Here is a 21,111-nt window from a genome sequence, read left to right on the forward strand (position 1 = left end):
ACAGCCTACACGATACAACAGTGCATTGTGATATAGACCATCTCCTATGAACCTCAGCCAAAGATCTAACATGGTAGGTTTGGGAGCCTTATCTATTTTTATTTATATTTTTGGCTATCCAAAACTTTGGGTATGTGCACATGGAGTCTACTAGTCGTCGATGGAGCAGCCAATTTTTCCCAGGTGAAGCTGCTTCAGGAAAACTCTGACAGTCGCTTTCCTGAATCGGCTTCACCATCGTTCTTGTGGCGGCTCCAGCGCCGGCGTCTTTCTCTCACCAGTAAAAAGCCGCCTTAAGAATAAACAGGTTACTTATTTTAACCGCTTCATGGTTTCAGAACCCTGTTGTGGTTACAAGTTGTGATGTAAGACGGAACATGTGCACAGCAAGCTTGTTTTGATGTTTGCTGTGTATAATGTTCATTTTATGGGACTATTTTTAAAGCATATTCTGGGTGGAATTCGTCTGAAAAAGACGTGTGCACATACCCTAAATGAGGAATTTTATTACCTATATGCCCTAATCTACAAGGCTCAGCTATAGGGGGTGCAGAGGCAGCAGCTAGCTCCGGACCTTGATGCTTTAGGACGCGCCTGACACTATTAATATAAATGGTGCATTGTAGGTGGGGAGCACTATTACAATTTTTACATTGGTGCTCAGGAGCCAAGAAGTTATCCCTCCGATTTATGTTTCATTCAATAGCTATTGGCCAAATACCCGTTCAGCGTAAAACATGCCCCTTAATTTAATATGCTCTCAATGGAGGAGGGGAAAAAGCTACTACCGGGCATCTCTACTTGTGGCTCATCTCTTGAGAACAAAGGGTTGAGCATATTGATATTCATCAGACAACTACCATAGAGGTCCTTCTCCTTCCTCTCTGTTATTCATCGCGCCTTCCCCATACTTTTCCACTTGTTCTGCAGATACTATGTCAGGTATAGGTCAGACAACCTAAAGCCTTAACCTTTTTTAATAGCCTGAAAAACTCTAATTTTTAATAGGCTAAAAACTAAGAATTCTGATATATAATTCAATGGAGCAAAGGAGAAAACTAACATCAACTTTGGATCCATAAGAAAGATATATAAATGGCAGCTTGGGACATAACTACATGAAAAGGAGAGTAAAATTTGCCATACACCTATAGTTGGCTGTCAGCCGAACGCTATTCCTCCTGACCCCCGTCTCCTACATGCACGCTCTTCTTCACTGAGTGTGCACATATTTGCAATATATAGAGGGGAATAAGCCACTGCTGAACACCTCTGGTGGTGGCTTATTTCCTGTAAGAGAAAAAAATGGGGCATGTTGAAATCTAAAAGCATCCGATAGCTCCTTACCTTGAGATTTGACACTGAGGAGAGGACACCCTCATACACATTACATACACGGCCGATCCCACCTTCAGGAAACGTTAATCTTATATGTACGGCAACAACTTTCACTTCCTCCGGATATCAGCGATTTGTCTAAAGGCGGGGAGAGTGAAGCCAGCGTTGATTGGCAGCGGGGATCGCGTGACATAATGTCACGGGATCCCCGGGAGAGACAGTGCCGACACCGCTGGAACAGCGCTGGCACTGGAGGAGAGTATAGGTGTTATTATTTTCAAGTGAGAAACAGAAACATAGGGATTCAGAAGAGGCTGTCGGAGACATTTTTAACAAACACATTTTTATTGGACTACTTGAGGCACTTACCCAGAAGAGTTTGTGTTCACATTACTGGAAATACGCCGTAATTACTACTCTACTGTATATAAATGGTCTTGAGGGCAAACATTCTCGAATCGCTGCACAGGGGCGACCACAGACTTACTCACTGGTTAGGCATTCCAGACCTGAAGTATGCTGGATTAAGAAAACCTGGATTTTCTTGTTCAAATATACTCTACGATGGTTGAATAATTCTGAGATAACCGGTGAATAGTTTCTTTGCTGGAGCGGTATGTAACAAGCTGCTGTGAATTTCAACAGCCTGAAGGATAAGACTTTATCAACATATTTATATAGAAACCCCACATTCCACCTGCCTGGAACGTCGTGACTCAACCATGTCTCATACTTCTCAAAAATATGTAGCACATATTTATATCTAACGCTTAACATAGATTTGTTGATTGAAAGATGAGTGTCTCCGAGAAAACATCTGTAGGGTTTGCATCTGCCTCACTTCCTTCTCCTTCTCTGGTGGAGTTTAGAACAAATTGGGTAAAAGTGAGTGATGCCAGACTGAGGGACTCACGAGTACTTGGCGTGCAGGATACCAGTATCGTGTTAGTCTAATAATACAGTATATGCTAGTACAGGATATACAGTACTGCAATAACACCTCATACATGCAAAATGTTAATGGTATTCCGTAGTGGACAACCAGCCATGAAGCTTTGGCTATGGAGTAAAGACATGGCTCAGCCTCCTGAAAAGCGCAAGTCTGTGATTTTACTGCACTGAAGTAATGATTTCTAACTAATCCAATGGGGTTGGAAGGGATTACTTCTCGACTAAAGTGGTCTATAGACCTCTAATAGCTGTCCTCTGAGCACTCGCTCGTCTGACAGCAATCCCTCCCAATTAGTTGCGGACACAGGCAGAAGAGGGCCCCTGAGCTAGAACTGTATAAGGGCCCTTTGCAGTCCAATAGCTCATAATAATGCACAATTCTACATGTACTGGATGTGGTAGTGGCCCCCTTACCTCTTTGGCCCCTGTGCGGCTGCAAAGGTTGCACCAATGATTTCCGCCCCTGCTCCCAATACCACTATATCCTTTTGTCCTTGGGGCACTACAGGTGAAAAATTTTTGCATTGTGGCATTATCAAATACATTTTTTACAAATGACCTATACTCTGCCCACTATATATACTGTATATGTAACATACAGTTCCCCCATGAATATAAAATATATACATTGTGCGCCCCGAGTTTAAAGCTACAGTGAAGGAAATAATTATTTGATCCCTTGCTGTTTTTGTAAGTTTGCCCACTGACAAAGACATGAATAGTCTATAATTTTAATTTTAACATTGATAGCATAACACCCCCCCCCCAAAAAAAAAAAATCAAGAAAATCACATTGTATAAATTAGATAAACGTATTTGCATTTTGCAGTGAGAAATAAGTATTTGATTCCTCTGCCAAACAACATTTAATACTTGGTGGCAAAACCCTTGTTGGCAAGCACAGCAGTCAGATGTTGTTTGTAGTTGATGATGAGGGTTGCGCACATGTCAGGAGGAATTTTGGTCCACTCCTCTTTCCAGATCATCTCTAAACCATTAAGATTTTGAGGCTGTCGCTTGGCAACTCGGAGCTTCAGCTCCCTCCATAAGTTTTCTATGGGATTAAGGTCTGGAGACTGGCTAGGCCACTCCATGACCTTAATGTGCTTCTTTTTGAGCCTCTCCTTGGTTGCCTTGGCTGTATGTTTTGGGTCATTGTCTTGCTGGAAGACCCAGCCACGACCCATTTTTAATGTCCTGGCGGAGGAAAGGAGGTTGTCACTCAGGATTTTATGGTACATGGCTCCATCCATTCTCCCATTGATGCGGTGAAGTAGTCCTGTGCCCTTAGCAGAGAAACACCCCCAAAACATAATGTTTCCACCTCCCTGCTTGACAGTGGGGACGGTGTTCTTTGGGTCATAGACAGCATTTCTCTTCCTCCAAACACGGCGAGTTGAGTTAATGCCAAAGAGCTCAATTTTCGTCTCATCTGACCACAGCACCTTCTCCCAATAACTCCCAGAATCATCCAGGTGTTTATTGGCAAACTTCAGACGGGCCTGCACATGTGCCTTCTTGAGCAGGGAGACCTTGCGGACACTGCAGGATTTTAAACCATTAAGGCATAATGTGTTACCAATGGTTTTCTTGGTGACTGTGGTCCCAGCTGCCTTTAGATCATTAACAAGTTCCCCCTGTGTAGTTTTAGGCTGATCTCTCACCTTCCTCATGATCAAGAATACCACACGAGATGAGATTTTGTATGGTGCTCAATGGAGACAGTCATTTTGTATTTCTTCCATTTTCTTACTATTGCACGAACAGTTGTCTCCTTCTCACCCAGCGTCTTACTTATGGTTTTGTAGCCCATTCCAGCTTTGTGCAGGTCTATGATCTTGTCCCTGACATCCTTAGAAAGCTATTTGGTCTTGCCCATGTTGTAGAGGTTTGAGTCTGACTGATTAATTGAGTCTGTGGACAGGAGTCTTTTATACCGGTGACTATGTAAGACAGCTGTCTTTAATGCAGGTAACGAGTTGATTAGGAGCATCTAACTGGTCTGTAGGAGCCAGAACTCATAATGGTTTGTAGGGGATCAAACACTTATTTCTCACTGCAAAATGCAAATAAATTTATCTAATTTATACAATGTGATTTTCTTTATTTTTTTGGGATATTCTATCTCTCAATGTTAAAATTAACCTACCCTTAAAATTATAGACTATTTATGGCTTTGTCAGTGGGCAAACTTACAAAAACAGCAAGGGATCAAATAAGTATTTCCGTCACTGTATATTAAGGGATATTGGCCCCCTGGGATTAAACAGAAAACCTGCTCCTTTCACGTCGAACGCACTCATACTACCCTGTGTTCTGCCCGTTCTCCTGATGCTGGTGCAATTATAATACTGCACTAACAGCGTCATCTCAGAGACGACGCGAGGGCGCAACAAAGGAAGCCAATCATAACTTTCTATGGTGCCGTTGCTTTATTCAATTGTATCAGTGTTTTTAAAACGCGGAGGCGAATGAGGAGATCCTGCCTAGCTCCTTTTCGCTCTGCACCTGTCCCTATTTTGTAGATGGAGGGTCCGGGCACCGATAGAAGGTTTCAATGTAAAACCTTGATACCACGCCAGTAGGGAGACAGTGTATCATACACATGTACGCTTGGCTGGGATGAGTATGCACGTGTTTGCAACAGGAGGTGGCCAGTCATGCAGAAATTATCTTGTTTGGTTAAGTATGCAATAATGCATTCAATTAAAGGGGTTATCCAGGACTAATTTTTCTTTACTATGCGCCTAAAACCTAACAGACAGGTAGTTGCTAACTACCTGCCTGTTCTACTTGGCACTCGCACAGAATGGTCATTGATCGTTCCTGTTGGCAATTCAGCTGCTCCACATCAACCGAGCAGTTCTTCCTTTTCCGGGCTGCTCTGTCCACGGGGCATGACTGCTTGCGCCATCCTGATCGACAGCCGGCTCCCCGCAGTTAGGCAGTGGGAAGTCGGCTGTCAATCAGTCTGACATTAGCGTTCATGCCCCATCAATAGAGCAGAGCGGAAGAGACGCTGCACCTCTGTCGAAGTGACGTCAGCAGTACAGTAGCATTTTGTGCCGGCAGAGATCGGCGCTGGGCACAACAGGCTGGTGGGTAGCAACTATCTGCCTGTTACTTCTTAGGCAAATAGTAAAAAAAAAAAAAAAGTATATCGTCCCAGACAACCCCTTTAATTACAGGACACACCAATAACCCGTCTTAGCAAGTGATTGGCTGAACCGGTATTTCTTGACATTACCGTTGTGTGCCGACATGGAAGCAGGAAGTAGAAAACCAGGTAACGAGATCTGCGAGATCTCAATATGACCGTGAGCCTATCTTCTTTTATCTTTTTTTTCCAGTCTGAGCCCTTTTTAAAAATAACTTCTATTCCCTGGAAAACCTCATTGATTTGAGTCACAAAAAAAAAATCCCTTTTGAGTCTATTTTATTTTGGTGAATAAATGTGATTCTATGGTTCCTCTTTTCTCGGGGCAATTAATTCATTCCACGTGAATCACTCACTGTAGATGGTGCTTGACGTGGAATGGATTCACACAGGGCTGCTCGTTCTTTGTCTTCTTGTGCTTGGCATGAGACTTGGCATATCTGGAATACAGGAGTACTACTTGTTAAGATGCCCAATTATTTGGGAAATACTATGATGATAAACTTTTTTTCTTACTAGGATTCTTCTAGCATGCTTGTCCATGGCAGCCTCAGGGCTAATAGCAGTCATCGGCTAGCATTATTTGTTCTCATGTGCCAATTCATGAATAAAATATTCATTTTTGGTATCGGGTCTGTGTCACAGTATGATGTCCGGTACGGCTTTAGAACATAACATTATACGTTGCATTTTATATACGTACATTTTTACCATCAGAACATATACCTGGCACAGGGACAAACTGCGAGTGGCATCCATGATGAGAACTATGCCAAGTCACCCCCAAACTCCCAAGGCCTTGTTTATAGTTTGCTGATGTCAGATGAAATACAATGTAACCAAATGACTGTTTTATGAGCGGCTATTGTCTGTGTGCAGCTTCCATGCTGCTGATGTAATGCACATTGCAGATCTCCGAAAGTCCTTCAAAGTGCCAAAGAAAATTCACCAACTACAAAGGAATAGTAAGTAGGCTGGTTGTGAACGGCTCTGCTCTCGATGGGAAATGCAAAATATGAACTTACGCAAAACATGTATTATAGAAGTGAGAGTTTAGAGGAGTTATATAAAAAGTTGGTGCAATCAAAGTAGTTGTTGTTGAACTGCGTTTCACTTTTATATAGGATATGTCATATTTTAGCAGAGTGTAGAGGAAAAACAAAAAACCTCTGGGTGCTGCTGAAAAGATAAATGTTCATTGGTGGATATATGTTCTTTTTATTGAGGCTACATGTTTCAGAAACTCAGCTACATTAGCTCAGCTTCTCTACTGGACCTTACTGCATCCACATCTCTGCATACTAACTCATCTGCCCTGCTGCACCATCACCACGTGTCTGTGCTGCTTAAAGGGATTTTCCAACTAAAAAAGATGATCTGAAATCAATAGATCTTGGAATAATAATAAGTTCCACAGTTGGATGTGTTTAAATAAAATGTTCCTGTGCTGAGATAATCTTATAAATGAATGTGACCCTGTAGTGTACTGTGTAATTGAAGCCCCTCCTAAAAGGATAAAGGGGGGGGGGGCGTCTCATGATAACACAGACCCCTATATGGATTTTGTGATTGATATCATCGTTTCACAGTTTGGTCAATTCAACTCAAAGGGTTAAAATAGTGAATATGTAAGCTGTGTTTATTCTATGAGCAGGTTAGATCTGGTTTTATCTGGTTTCCATTTATGCCCCTTTTCCTGATTGGTTACTTTAAAAAAGTGCGGGAAGAAATGGTATATAAAATCAGCTGATTTCGACAGCCTGGCTCATCTGCCTGTGAGATGCAAAAGAGTATACAGACAGGACAGCAGGGGATCACAGCTGATTCTTTCTGTGAGGTAAAACATTTCCCAGCCTGTTTTTAAACAATGTTTTACTTAAAAAAAAAAAAGAATCAGCTGTGAAAGAATTAAAAAGAAAGAAAGAATTACAGCTGCAGTAATGTCTGTATACTCTTTTGTGTCCTCCCCTGTCCAGGAGCTGTGGTATGATCAGACCATGTTCCTGTACGGTCAGACACAGCCATTACACAGTACACAGCAGGGGCACATTTATAAGATTATCTCAGTACAGGGACATTTTATTTAAACCCATGCAATTGTAGAAGTTATTATTATTCCAAGATCTATTGATTAAAATGACTTTTTGCTCATGGGAAAACTCCTTTAAGCTCTACTCACATCGATCCAGGAATTGAGGATCCACCTCTCTAGGTGGGACATAACACTTGTGTCATAAATCTAAGATACAATACTGTTGACATCGCTGACCATAAGAGCTTACACTCTACAGGAGAAAGAGAGAGAAAAAAAGATAAAAGCGAGAGAAAGAAAGAAAGAAAAAAAACAGAGAAAAGATAGAGAAAGAGAAGAAAAGAAAAAGAGAAACAGAAAAAAAAGAGAAAGAGAAAGAAGGGAGAGAAACAAAGAAAGAAAAAGGAGCAAAAGAGAAAAGAAAAAAGAAAGAAAGAAGGGAGAGAAAGAGAAAAATTGAGAGAAAAAGAAAAAAAAAACAGAGAGAGAGAGAGAGAAAGAGAAAAAGACAGAGAGAGACCCTGCTGACCATAAGAGCTTACACTCTACATAAGAGAGATATTTATCCAGTGACTCTGGAGATGGAATAGGCTGTCATACAAACTGCTTCTCTGGGATCTGCGATGTCCCAGGTACTGACCACCACTGTACAAGGTATGATGATCCGCTAGATGTCATAGCTGCAGAGCATTATGGGGAGGTCCGTGTGGCAATGTAAAACATTTTTAGCCCGCTCTCTGATGCTTCAGCATTTTTTTTTATGTGAACAGTGAATAAAATACCAAAATTTGACTCAAAGTGAATCCTCTGTGGATCAATGAAGGCAAACTGTCAGGTCCGTCCTGGTATAAGTAATCTGTTAGCCTTAGCCACCAGTTAAATAGAGGATAAGGCTGAGTTTAGTAAGGCTTACAGAATAATGTGAACCTGACAACCACTACAGCTCCCACGTCTATGTCCCTACATATTGCTATAGATCGATGTCACAAATACTCCACATCTGGGGACATTACTGAGATATAATCTCTCCCATCACTGCTCTTACATTGAAGGAGCCGATCTGCCCTGTGTTATGGCACGGTCCTGCTGGCATTGTACTTGGACAGAACAAGACCTTCAGAACTTTCCACTGAAGTGTTGCACATATTTTCTGGTTGACCTTCTTTTACCTCTAGGTTGTAGGACATAATTACCGCACAGTAGCACGCTCCAGTTGCCGTACACTGATAACATCTGGTATTTTCAGCTTCTGGTCATAGACCGAATGTACGGTGCAATAAATGTGCAGACTAGACTGGACAGGCTCAGGAGCAGCACTCTGCTGTCTGCTCAGTATAACAGAGCTGCAATCTGCTCGGTGTTTGCCCATTTGCTGTAAGCCTACAACTCTAATAGACCCTTTGTTTTCTATAAACCTCTACAATGAGGTTTCTATGTTAGGAGCCAGGACTGAAAAGTTCCAACAACTGAGTAAAGGCTTGTAAAAATACGTGGGAGAAGACTCAGCTTCTGCATTGTGACTATCATGTCTCCCAAATATTTGCTCTAAGTATTTGCTTAAAAGTTATATGGCTTTAGCTAAATATGGTTCATAGAAAAGAAAGCATACAGGCTCAAGGATGGAGGTAGCAGTCCAACTGCCAATGAAGTCCAACTCTATGGAATAATCCAGGAGACAAGTTTTAAGAATGGATCCAAATAAAGGTCTTTGTCATGCAATAGCGTCAAACCACTGTGTTATAGTAACCACTGAGCCCTGAATTTGCCCACGAGTTTTGTGTACCCCATGACTAATCTTTGCAAAAAAAACATAAAGGGGTGTCTGGGCATCTAATACTGATGACCTATTCATAGGGCTTTTGTAGACGACCGTGTTTTTGGTCCGAGTACAATCCGACAAAACACCAGATTGCACTTGTGACTCTCACAGCCCTGCCCTGGGAAGATGGGGGATACTCGGAGCCGGGTCAGATGTTGAGTGGGATGCAGCCGTGGCCTGGACCCGTTCCGTGCCCAGGGCTGTCACATTAAAAATGATGTTAGGGCTTTCCGGGTTGAGTGGTAATTGTCGACTACGCCACCTGTGGTGTCTGGTGATGCGCCACCAGCGCCGCTACAGTCCGCTGAGGCCCGGTGTCATGGCGGCTAAAGTTCTCGCGGCTCCCCACAGGCGGAGCGTGGCCTCAGGGCAGGCAAAGCAGGAATGAGGGGGGGTAGTAGTGTGGGAGTATGGGTACCGCGTCGCGTGGTATGGCGCGTAATGAACAGTCCGGAGGCCATAGGGATGAATTTCCAAGGCTTTACTCACAGTTCTCTTAAGCAGTGCAAGGCTTCTCCCTGCTCCTCGCGGAGTCCTGCGGCCACCAGGGACGGGGGTCCGACTACCTCCGAGGAAGTCCAGTGTTCGGTAGTGACCCTACACCAGAGTGTTCCTGCACTACAGACTTCACCCTTTCCCGTCTGTGCGTGTGTAGTAGATAGGCCAGGTCTCCCTCTGAGCTCCTCTCAGGTGTAGGGTTCGGGTGGCAATTCCTCTCCATCCGAGGCCCGGCGGGATCCTCAGGGCCTAACCGGGCTTTCCCGTCCTGGACATAGAGTGCGAGGTCGGGTATCGGGGGCCGGTACCCCCTCTTGCAGCCGGAATCCCTCTGAATAGATCAGGTAGGCGAGGACAGGTGGCGTACTCCGCTCCGTCTGCATCCTCCCCGGGACCCATTTGCTAGGGAGCCCCACTCTAAAGCTCCCGGGCCTTCTTGATCCTGGTCCTTGGCCGGGTTGAGACATTCCTTGTCTGCAACCTACCTCTCGTCCCAAAGATCGGGGTACGAGGGCTGTGTCCCATGCCGGTGCAGGCCCACACAGGATCTGCGCTCCCGGAGGGAAGTCACATCACACACAGTCCATGACAGCACAGTACGACCACTAAGAAGGACAGGTCCACACAGGACCATGTTTGAACCATCAAAGGATTGAAGGACCAGAAAAGAACCAAGATCAAAGATGGCATACTATTAAATATGAAATTAGAAGTGTCACTCACTAACTGCTCCTCCACCCACACCCACTAACTGGTTCCTACCACTTTGTGTTCCCCAGTCTCCCTGTAACCAGGGGAGCCGCACCTAGTGCATACTAGCTCCCTCCGGTGGAAATGTGGTGTTGGATGCAAAAGGCTAGGTCACTACCATCACACTGGCCTTACCTCAGAGGAGGAACACCACACTCCATTAAAGAAGTGCAGCATTCCTGTGGCGGTCGAACCCTCAGGGGCGCCACACACTTGTATAGGAGGGTGGCGGGCTGAGAAGACACCGAGTCAACAGGGGTTAGTCGGGTTAAATTATTATGTTGAATATGTACTGTAGGTTTTATGTGATAAAGTGATTTGTTGTGTTTTAATCCCTATGGACGTTATAGTATGCCGGTTCTCCTATAGGCTCTGCCTAAGGTAGTCCCTGGGATACGGAAGGTCTGTCCACTAGGGGAACCACACAATAGGTAGGGATATAGTTTACATTACATTACTTAGATATTAGATAGTTAACTCTGGGATTACATCATTAGTCGGGAGGGGTTAGAACAGTTTTATAGAAAACAATTTTCCAGTTGCAGTTAGTTGGTGAGTTAGGCAGAGAGTCTGCCAGGGTGTAGTCCATGACAAGGACATCCAAGTTCAGGGTCCATGACCCCTAAAGAACGGGACCGATGCAGGTCCTACGTGAAAGAGAGTGGAGTGCAGGAGGCTGAACGGACAGGGAGACAGATTCCAACAGCAGATACAGTGGTGGAGGAAATGTTTTATCAGCGCAAGTTTTCAGAGCAGAATGAAGACACGTTTGATACTCGATCTGGACACCGTCACAGTCCTGGGCTTACAGCCCACCAGAGGTGCTCAGAAGCAGGCCTCTATATCCCTCATGGGGAGAATCTCAGCCGGGTCACAGAGGAAGTGGAAGATGTCGGGTCTCAGGACAGGACAAGAACGAACACTAGAAAGGCACATAACCAAGGGTACTTCACTAACTAAAGACTATGTCTTAATCTGTATGCTGCAGCTGTATGTGGAAGAACTGCACAGTAAAAGTGAGTCTGTTAATCCGAATCTCAGATCTCCTGTCTTGTTTGAAGCCGGTTCCGGTCCCATGGACAATGTAACCGTGAGTACAGAAAATCCTCCATCACACCACACACTCCGCTGTCAGTCCTTTATAGAAGAGGGGACACAGGGCGAAGAGAACTCAGTTCCGGCCCGCAGATTGTTACCGGCCCTGTGCCTCCCCCCTTCACTTGGACCAATGTCCATGCACTGCAATGCGATTGTCATCAGTGTTATACGGCCATCTAACTGTGCCTTGAGACAGCTGGTTTCCTCAGGCAAAATGGGCCCAAAAAGAGATTTAACCTGACTCTGAAAAGTAAAAAATTGTCACAAGTCATACTGAGGGACGCAGCAGTCTTGAAATTGCTAAGATATTGGGGCGCGATCACAGAACCATCAAATATTTTGTTGCATATAGTCAACAGGGTCAACAGGGTCGCAAAAAATGTGCTGAGAAAAAAGATGCCTATTAACAGTCAAAGATGTGTGAAGAATCAAACGTGAAGAGACCAGGAAGCCATTATCCTCCAGTGCTGTCATATTCCAGAGCTGCAACCTTCCTGGAGGCCCAGAAGTACAAGGCGTCCAGTGCTGAAAGACACAGCCGAGGTAAGGAAGGCTGGGCCAAGAAATATCTGAAGACAGAATGTTCAGAGGTTTTATGGACAGATGAGATGAGAGTGACTCTTGACGGACCAGATGACTGGATCAGAAATGGGCATAGACCTCTGATTCCTGATGTGTACATTGTGCATAGGATACAAGGGAGTTCTGCTGACTGATGTCTTTCCTGAGCATCCTGTATAAATGCAGTTGAGCACATGTTCTGTACAGGGAGAGAAGAATGAGCTGCTGCCAGATACCTATTGTGGTTACTCATCTTCTTCGAGATAAAAACGATTAGGCATATTGAAATACAACAGCCCGATCCTTCTCTACACATCTGCTAGTAATCTAATGGTTTCCCCGGACCTCCAGGAGGGGAATACATGGCATTATGTGTTGCTATGTGTTCCCTTGAGTACTGAAAGGGTTAAATGGTGGGAAGATGCTTCCTGCCATTTTGCCCAGGTCCTGTTTACAGGGCAAAGAGGTCATTTGATTGGTGGTCAAGTCTTGCCACTCAGGGGTCCGTAGTAGGGGTAGACCGAGTTTCTGCCTTGGTGACGGCCCCTGATTGGCGTGGACATTAGTTGCGGGAGGCGAGCGGGGGTTCAGCGTTGGAGGTTCGTGCCTTTCCTCCGGCGCTGTCATACCTGTGTGCTGCCCCGCCCTCCCTCCCTTGAATAATCATCACGGCCGGGGGTTAGTCGTCCAGGGATCTGGATGGATAGGTATTTGGTTAACGGGCCTGAGATTTGTGGCTGAGCTGCGGTTTGGTAAATGTTGGAACTTGTTAAGAAAAATGAGATATTTATTTGGTTATATAATGTTATGTGGTTTTAAATGGTTTTCCATCTAATCAATGTGTCGAGAAGTTTTGTGTTTGCACTGTGTAAATAAGGTTGTGTAATCTAGAATACCATTTATATGGCCAGCTTATCACCCTTTGAGTTAAGTTAAAATGGTTATCCAACTTATAACCTTTTTTATTTTTCCAAAAATAGCTGTAAACGGTGTTAAAGGGAACCCATCATCTGGTTTTCCCAATATAAAGTACAGCCACCACCTTTGAGGCCTCTTTATGCAAGTCCCCAATCCAACTCAGCATAGCACAAAAAATACCTATTATAATACCCACGTACAGTGTTGCCCTGTCCGATGGGTGTTGCTAGTTTTGGTCTGGCGCCCCCTCTCTTCTTAGGATCGCCGTCCTCCTTCCCTGCTTAGGTCAGAGCAAAGTACTGTAATGCACATGTGCTGAGAGAGGACAAAGAGCGCCGATGACCTGGAAGTAAAGTCGGAGCATGTGCACTACAGTACTTTGCTCTGCCCTCGGCACGGCAGAGAGATGGGTGCCTGTGCAGGAGCAGGATGGAGGACATTGTGTGGAGGATGTAGGATGCGTCATCCACACAAAATAGGGCAGGAGGACTGTGACTGCAATGAGAGAGGAGGCACCGAATCAAGACCAGAGATGCCCACCGGACTGCACCATATGGGGGAATTATAAAAGGTCTTTTTGTGCTATGCAGAGGGGATGGAGGACTTGCATACAGTTCACTAGAGTTCTGTAAAAGAGGCCTTAAAGGTGGCAGCTGTACTTTAGATTGAGAAAACCTTGTGCCAGGTTCCCTTTAAGACAGAACAAGAAACAAGACTCATCTTCTTTCCCCAATGATAGATCTCAGTCTTTCTTTACAAGCGGCCAGCCCATATCCAGCCATCTCAGAGGACAAGTACCGCACCACTGACATCATGGCTCGGTTTTCTGAGCGGTGGTGTCAGCAGTACGGCACATGATCTCTGTGCTCACTGAATGATTGCAGCTGCTACGTGCTGACCGCCTGTAAATTAAAAAATGGGAGAATTGCAGGTGGGTTTCTCACATCTGCAGATGTTTTTAAAAAGTTGCATAAAACTTTTATTGCTTCCATGTCACAATCCATTTCACATATTCTACATTACCTTGTGGGATACATCGCTGTTCTCCTGTCCTGGAATGGATATTCCTCTATTATGTCCTGCATTTTCGGGGAGGGTAGCCTGTGTGACTTGAAGTGAGGCAAGGTTCCCATGTGACTGAACATGTCACTGGATCTAATTGGAGTCCTGTCCTTCTTTTTACGGGGTAGCGTGCCATGGATGCATACATTCTGAAACGAATCAGCCCGCCGCTCAGCAAGTGGGGATTTGCTGCTTAGAAGATCCATTGACGATACCAGTGGGAAAGAATGGTTCGTTTGCCCGTTTCTAGGGTAACTGGCAAATTTCCCGGCAGCCATCATTCTTCAGTCCTAACAAAAAAAAAAGGAACAGAACAGTTTTCATACTTGTTGAGACAAAAAGACACAGAATTCTCCATTTTCAAGAGGCTAAGCAAATGCCATGTCAGGTGAAAGAAAGAAACGACATTTCCCTTGACAGAGCCGTCTCTTGTGCTCACCGCAGAATGTGAGACGTTTCCCATTCATGGAGCCTCTGTTCTCCAATGTGACTTTGGCTACTCTCCATCACAGTCCCGGCTACTCCTTGACAAGCCTTTCGTGCTTTTACAACTGGGTTTTGTTACCAGGTTTGACTAATTATGTAATTGTTGCTTTAGATCTGTGACCTAGAAGTCCATTTCCTAAAACCGAACACTTCCGAACTAAATAAATATCCACCATCACTAGGCTTTTTTTTCACTTGACGTTTCTCTGACCTAAATACATAGCAATCGGCATATGGTGGTCAGAGTCTCTTAAAGCTCCCGAGGCCACAGAAAAAAACATTCTTGCTCTCATTTCAACTGTAGGATGTTATTTGGAAGTGACCATATCCAAATAACCCAGGACTTGGTCTCATGCATGAAATGTTTATGTGATGGGACATACAATTAAGTGTCTAAAAGTGGCACAAATACAGTTTGACACATTTTTTTACAGACTTTATTGACTAAATAGGAGTCTGGGAGAATGGTCCTCCATCATGTTTTGCCTCTCCTAGTTTTTTTTAGAAGAACAAAATATTTTTGAGGAAGGACTAGTTCTCCTTAAAGGGGTTTACCAGTTTCAGAAAATCCCTGTCCCAAAGCACAGTTTGTTTAAAAAAACAAACAAAAACAAACTGCTCTTCACTTACCCTCCCTGGGTCCAACACTGAGTCTCCGCCATTGCTCACAACATCTATTGTTGTCTGCAGCGCTAATGTCACATCAACAGCACTGCAGCCAATCCGTGAGCTCAGTGTTTACTCAAAGTTGCTGAGCTCAGTGATTGGCTGCAGCACTGTCGATAGGACATCAGCACTGCAAACAATATCAGACGATGGAGACTCAGTGCTGGACCTGGGGAGGCTGAGTAAAGCATGATTTTGCTGTTTTTAAGCAAACTTTGCAGGTTTCTGAATCAGGAAGACCTTTTTAAAGGAAACCAGTTGAGTATGGAGTTTTATAAGCAATGCTTCATAGTAAAAAAATAAATTAAAAAAAAGGATGTAATTAATCGATAATGTCTGTAAAGCGCTGTGGTATTAATGGCGCTATATAAGCGAGTAAAATAAATTAATAAATAAATAAATAATTAGCTGTCACTCAAGGAAAAACTCTCTCATTAGACACCTATTGGAGGTACGTACCCTCAGTGCTAGACACTTTAACATGACAAAGAATATTAGTCAAGCTGGAAACCTATTACCAGACAGCTGTTTCAGAGTCCCTGTCTTTTACCATTTTGGGTACATGCCCCAGAAGAAGCCGATATGGTGAAACTCGAGTTGGACTTTTCAGGTTATATGTTATACTGATAGTTATTTTCTCTCTTGTAAGTAAAATAAAAAGAATGTGCTTTATAATTCCGGTCTGCCTCTCTTCACTATTGTGAGCGTCTTGGCTCGCTCCTTTTCCACTTTTTTTACAGAATAAAGACGAGGCTTGCTGAATCTTACTTATACAAGTGAATGATATCACCCCAATGTTCAGAAGAGAAGGACAATCCATCTGATCTGGATTGTCTGAGTCAAGTTCGATCTCCGCACGTGTTGCATTCACTTTTATATAAACTGTCTGTAGATGAGTTTCTGAATTAGCCATTACCCGTGATCACATTGCAAAGATAATTAAAGGGTCGGACATTCATTTAAGCTGGCCATAAACATTAGATAGCTGTCGGATGAACTATCAATTGTCTGTAAGCTGTCTGTTCCCACTCCACCACGTATAGGAAACCTTGGCTCGGCAGAGCGTTCCTGTGCTTTCTACAAGAATCATCTAGTACCGGCTTATCTTCCTGCCGAACAAAAGGATCGGCAATTGAATTCTAACCACCTGATCCTTAAGTTCTCCGACATGATCTGTCAGGAGGCTCCCATACACATTAGATGGTTCCATTAGATCCCGGGGTCTTTATTATGTAGCGAGTAGAGATGGGAGAATGAATTTGCAGGACTCCGGTCCATCAGCCAGGTCAGAAATCAGTGACCAATGGATGGGGAGCCCTTACCTCCCAACATACCTTTTCTTTTGACTACTCGGGCTGGCGAAACCTCATCATTGCAGTGTGACGCACACAAGACGTTCCGCCAACCTGGCTAATAAAAAAAAAGAGCCAGGAGGTAAGGGGATTCTCAGGCTTCCCATCCAGTGGTCACAGATTACTGATCTGGCCAATGGACCGGAGTCCTACGATTCGATTCTCCCATCTCTAGTAGCGACCTCTACTAGGTGGCATTTGCAAGACAGTTTTTTTATGAACTAATTTGCATTAGGAAATGCAAAACAATGTCACTCTTCTAGACCAAAACTGGCTAGTAATCAAATCCACTTTTATCTAAATTACGCCATGGTGATATATGTACAACAGTATAATAATAATAATTTTTTATCTACATAGCGCCAATATATTCCGCAGCACTTTACAATTAATATAAATCGTGAAATACACATGGTGGGTTGCGGGGGAGATAATGCAATTGTTTATTATTTCTCTGACTCCCCGCAGCACAGGCTCTGGGAACATGGAGTGCGCCCGGCTGCGCTGTGTAAATATTTAGTATCTCGTATTCGATAAGTGATGAAGTGCTCGGCGTCTGTCGGTACCTTCCTCTATACTCGTGTGCTGACGGCCGTTACTATGGAACTCGCTCTTGCTGCCATATAAACCAAGGGATGATGTCAGAACGTCAAAACACCATTGTCTCCCAATCTTTACTAACATCTAGAAAGGAACTCACCATCTCAGAATGTCAAACATTACATTTGTATCTGAGAAGATAAAGGATTGTGATCAAGCAGTACAAAAGGAGTAAAGAAAAGCTGTTGGTGTCTTTCATTCATATGATTGAGGAGCTCGCTAATGATCTGGCCGTCCCAACGACAAGTGGCCTTTGCATTAGATAGCAAACACATTTGGGCCGGACATAATATGTGGGAGACGAGTTCTTGTCAGACACATCAGGAAGGTAAACAGTACTTGAATCATGGTTTTCACAAAAGCTGCCATTGGTGGAGTGACTGGTGCCCCCATATCTGTCGAAGGACCAGAACAAAAATCTAATGTGAATGTACTTTCATTTTCAAGGGAATGGAAGACCAGATCTATTGCAGATGTGGACTTCATAGATAATGGCCAAATCTGGGCAACGTGAGAGACACTTGTCAGCTGGCCTCACCACTTTTAGCAGAGCTCTCCGCACTGGCGAGTCAACCACAAATGTTGTCGAAACGGTGATATCTACACCTTCTATGGAATAGCAAACACTCGCTGGGCCCAAAGGGTCTGCTCATATCAACATCTGGAGGTGAGCAAAGATGGTGACGGATATCTGCCAGGTCGTGTGTCTGTAGGTATCATACACCTGTCCTAATAAATAAAACAGGTGCATGATACCTGCCGATCTTACGCATGATCTGGCTGATATCTGAAGACATGACATCCTGGTCCAACTCCCCTCCAGATGTGGAAGTCAGAGCCTCATTACCCCTACAAAACTAAGAGATAAGGGATCTAATGATTATTGATTTTAGGTAAAATGTCATTATACTACAAGCAAAGGTCCAAATATAGACAGCAGTCCGCATAATATGTCCCTACAAGCAATGAATCATTTATGCACGGTATATAATTTTTACAGTTGGGTAATTATTCATAGAAACCTTAGTTAGATTCAGTTTTATTTCCTAAGTTCCGGCTCATGAGAGGATATTTTATAGCGTTTTTGTTCCTTAATTGCCAGATGTAATAAAAGAAAATGAGCTAAGAATTTATGAGTTTTCATATTATTATTATTGAAAAATATTACAAGGAAAATGTTGAGCTTGTGCCTATCAGGTCTCGGCGTTAAGTTTACAAAAGCCGTATGAAAATTTGAGTTCGAACCGGATTGCTTGCTGTGGGCAACTCATTATTGACCTTTTTTTGTGGCTTTGTTGTTTGTTGTTGTGTTTTATAACCAATCGATTTCTTGCCAATAACTTGGAAAATTAGGCAAAAGTACAATGCTGACAACCACATATGGAATTTTCAATCAACTCTTGAAACGTTCCTTAGAACTGTTAACAAAAAGACAATGGAAACCACATGTCCCTATTCTACCCTAACAGCTGCATATATTAAAATACTGTATACCCTGTAAAGGAAGACGCCCAGAGGCCGATCGTAGGAGTGATAAGAGACCATAATGTGCTGATGTGGTCCACATTGTAAGCATGGATGTTATCAGGCATTACACAGTTTGTTTCGGAGTGGGAGTAAATCCAGCGGACCCCTCTGAGCAAGAACTGCTGTCCAGGACAGCTGTGCACTCCCAAAAATTAGGCAGAAAGTGTGCAGCTGTCACCAGCAACGTGAATAATGTACTTTCACATTCAAGCAAGCTCCTTCCAACTAAGATTCCTGGAATTTTACAGCAGGTTAGCAATTCAACATAGGGTTGTCGTGTCCTTAGACTGAAGATTAACAGATTCATGACACAAACACAAAGCAGAACCTGTAATGTAGATTCACGACTTCAATATGGGATTGCGTAAAGAATTAGCAAAAATCTACTAATGTAGATGTAATTATTAATTTAGTATGTAGTTAAGTTTCCATTATGCTTATAAGTTGCTTGGTGTATACTATACGGACTAAAGTATTGTGCCCCCTCAACATTACACCAACATGAGATTTTATGATATCGCATTCTAACGCTATGGGAATTAATATGTGGTCGGTTACTTTGCAGATATAACTGCTTCAACTCTTCTGGGAAGACTTTCTATAAGATTTTGCAGGTGTCTTTGGGAAATTGTGCCCATTTATCCAGAAAAGCACTTGTGAGGTCAGACATGGATGTTGGGAGAGATGGCCTGGCACACAATGGGTGTTCCATGGGGTTGAGCTCCAGGGTCTGTGTGGTCAAATTCACTCAACCTTGCCTTTACGGAACTTGCTTAGTTGGAAAAGAAGAGGGCCTTCTCCAAACTGTTCTCACAAAGTTGGACGCAAACAATTGTCCAAAATGTCTTACAGTCACCATACATGCTACTCCCTAACATTGGCCGGCTCGGCCAACAGTCTACTGTGTATGGGGCCTCCCTACTCTCCCCGACAGAGATGTCAGGGAAGATAAGGCTCTTGCATGTCCAATTTCAGACTGCTGATCCTTTTCTTCTCAGTGAGATAAGCAGCCTTCAGAGGAGTCTGGCAGCTTCTTTCCCATGGACAACACAGGAGCTCTCAGTGGAGCAAGCGCACCTGTGTATGTAGGAGTTGGGAGGGAGAGCTGCTGACCAAACAATCAGCCAAGAGCTAACTATGGTATATGGAGCCCCTCAGTATGCTGAAGTATACATCAAACTTAACAGCTGGCATTGCGCTTGGTGATTTTAGGCTTGCAGGCATCTGCTTGGCCAAGGAAAAACCATGCAATAAAGCTCCCGGGAGGGTCACAGTTTTGTGCTGAGGTCAATACCAGAGGAGGTTTGGACTCTGCAGTTGGTGACATCTATGCTCCTCAGCACTCGGTGATCCTGATCTGTAGCATTATGTGGTCTCCATTTTGTAGCTGATTGCGGAAGTTCCTAACTGCTTCCACTTTCAATAAAACCATTCACAGGTGATCCTGGAATTTTTAGGAGAGAAGTAGTGTCGTGAACGGATTTGTTACAGCGGTGGTTCCTACTAAAGGACCGCACTGGTATCCGTGAGCTCTGCACCACCTACCATTCTGTCACATGTTAGTAACGGCAGAATCTTGCAGTTTGATCTATTTCTTGGGTTTATGACGAGTGTCGACATGTATCATTGTGCGAGGGAAGTTCAGTGAGTAGAATAAGCTCAGATACAGATGAGTAGTTCTGCTGAGAAAACAACGGGCAGAAGAAGATATGTAGGGGCTTAAAGGTCTCTCGGCTTTATCTTTAAAGAACTATCTGTATTAAGCTGATTTCCAGAAGCTTTGCAAATTCCTTTTCCTTCCTTGATAATCAGCCTATCTAATCACAGTATCCTGCAGACTAAAGGCGACTATCTATGGTGTTTGTTTAGTTTTACCTAAAAGTCTAAAACCAAAACCTTTCAGATCTTCTCATCCCCTTAAAGACAGGAAGAGCAAATGCTGGTTACATTATTGTCTGTGAAAAGAGATGAAACACGTGCCCCTAGCACAACATTGTACCACTTGCCCTGGTGAGAAGACCTGGCATTAGTGCTAACCGTTTACCCGAGCTTATAGGGGACCACTGAGAAGGTCTCATAGCTGCCACCTGCAACTCAGAATTGCAGCATCTATTAGTCTTCTCAATATGGAATTATTGGGATGTTGGGATACTGCAAATTGGTATCAATTGATTTAGATCACAGTCACAAGTTGTTTGCTGAAAGCTAAAGTCCAGGTGAAAGAGACAGACTGAAGAGCTATTAACGAGTTCCAAATTAAAAATGGCGTCCTAATGGGCGTCCATTAAGACCCTGT

General features: G+C 43.7%; 1 protein-coding gene across 1 annotated transcript in view; it reads right to left on the minus strand.

Annotated features, from left to right (window-relative positions):
* The window catches only part of BCAR3 (BCAR3 adaptor protein, NSP family member), a 112,799-nt gene that overhangs the window by 71,228 nt on the left and 20,460 nt on the right, over nucleotides 1-21,111 (minus strand). Inside the window, exon 2 of the mRNA XM_073643218.1 lies at nucleotides 14,146-14,474. Within this exon, the coding sequence (XP_073499319.1) occupies nucleotides 14,146-14,465 (320 nt within the window). The 5' untranslated portion in view covers nucleotides 14,466-14,474. The remainder of the gene's footprint in view (nucleotides 1-14,145; nucleotides 14,475-21,111) is intronic.

The sequence above is a fragment of the Phyllobates terribilis genome, unplaced genomic scaffold (assembly GCF_046119375.1).
Source record: "Phyllobates terribilis strain yellow unplaced genomic scaffold, ASM4611937v1 Scaffold_8__6_contigs__length_399053987, whole genome shotgun sequence".
NCBI classification, from domain to species: domain Eukaryota; kingdom Metazoa; phylum Chordata; class Amphibia; order Anura; family Dendrobatidae; genus Phyllobates; species Phyllobates terribilis.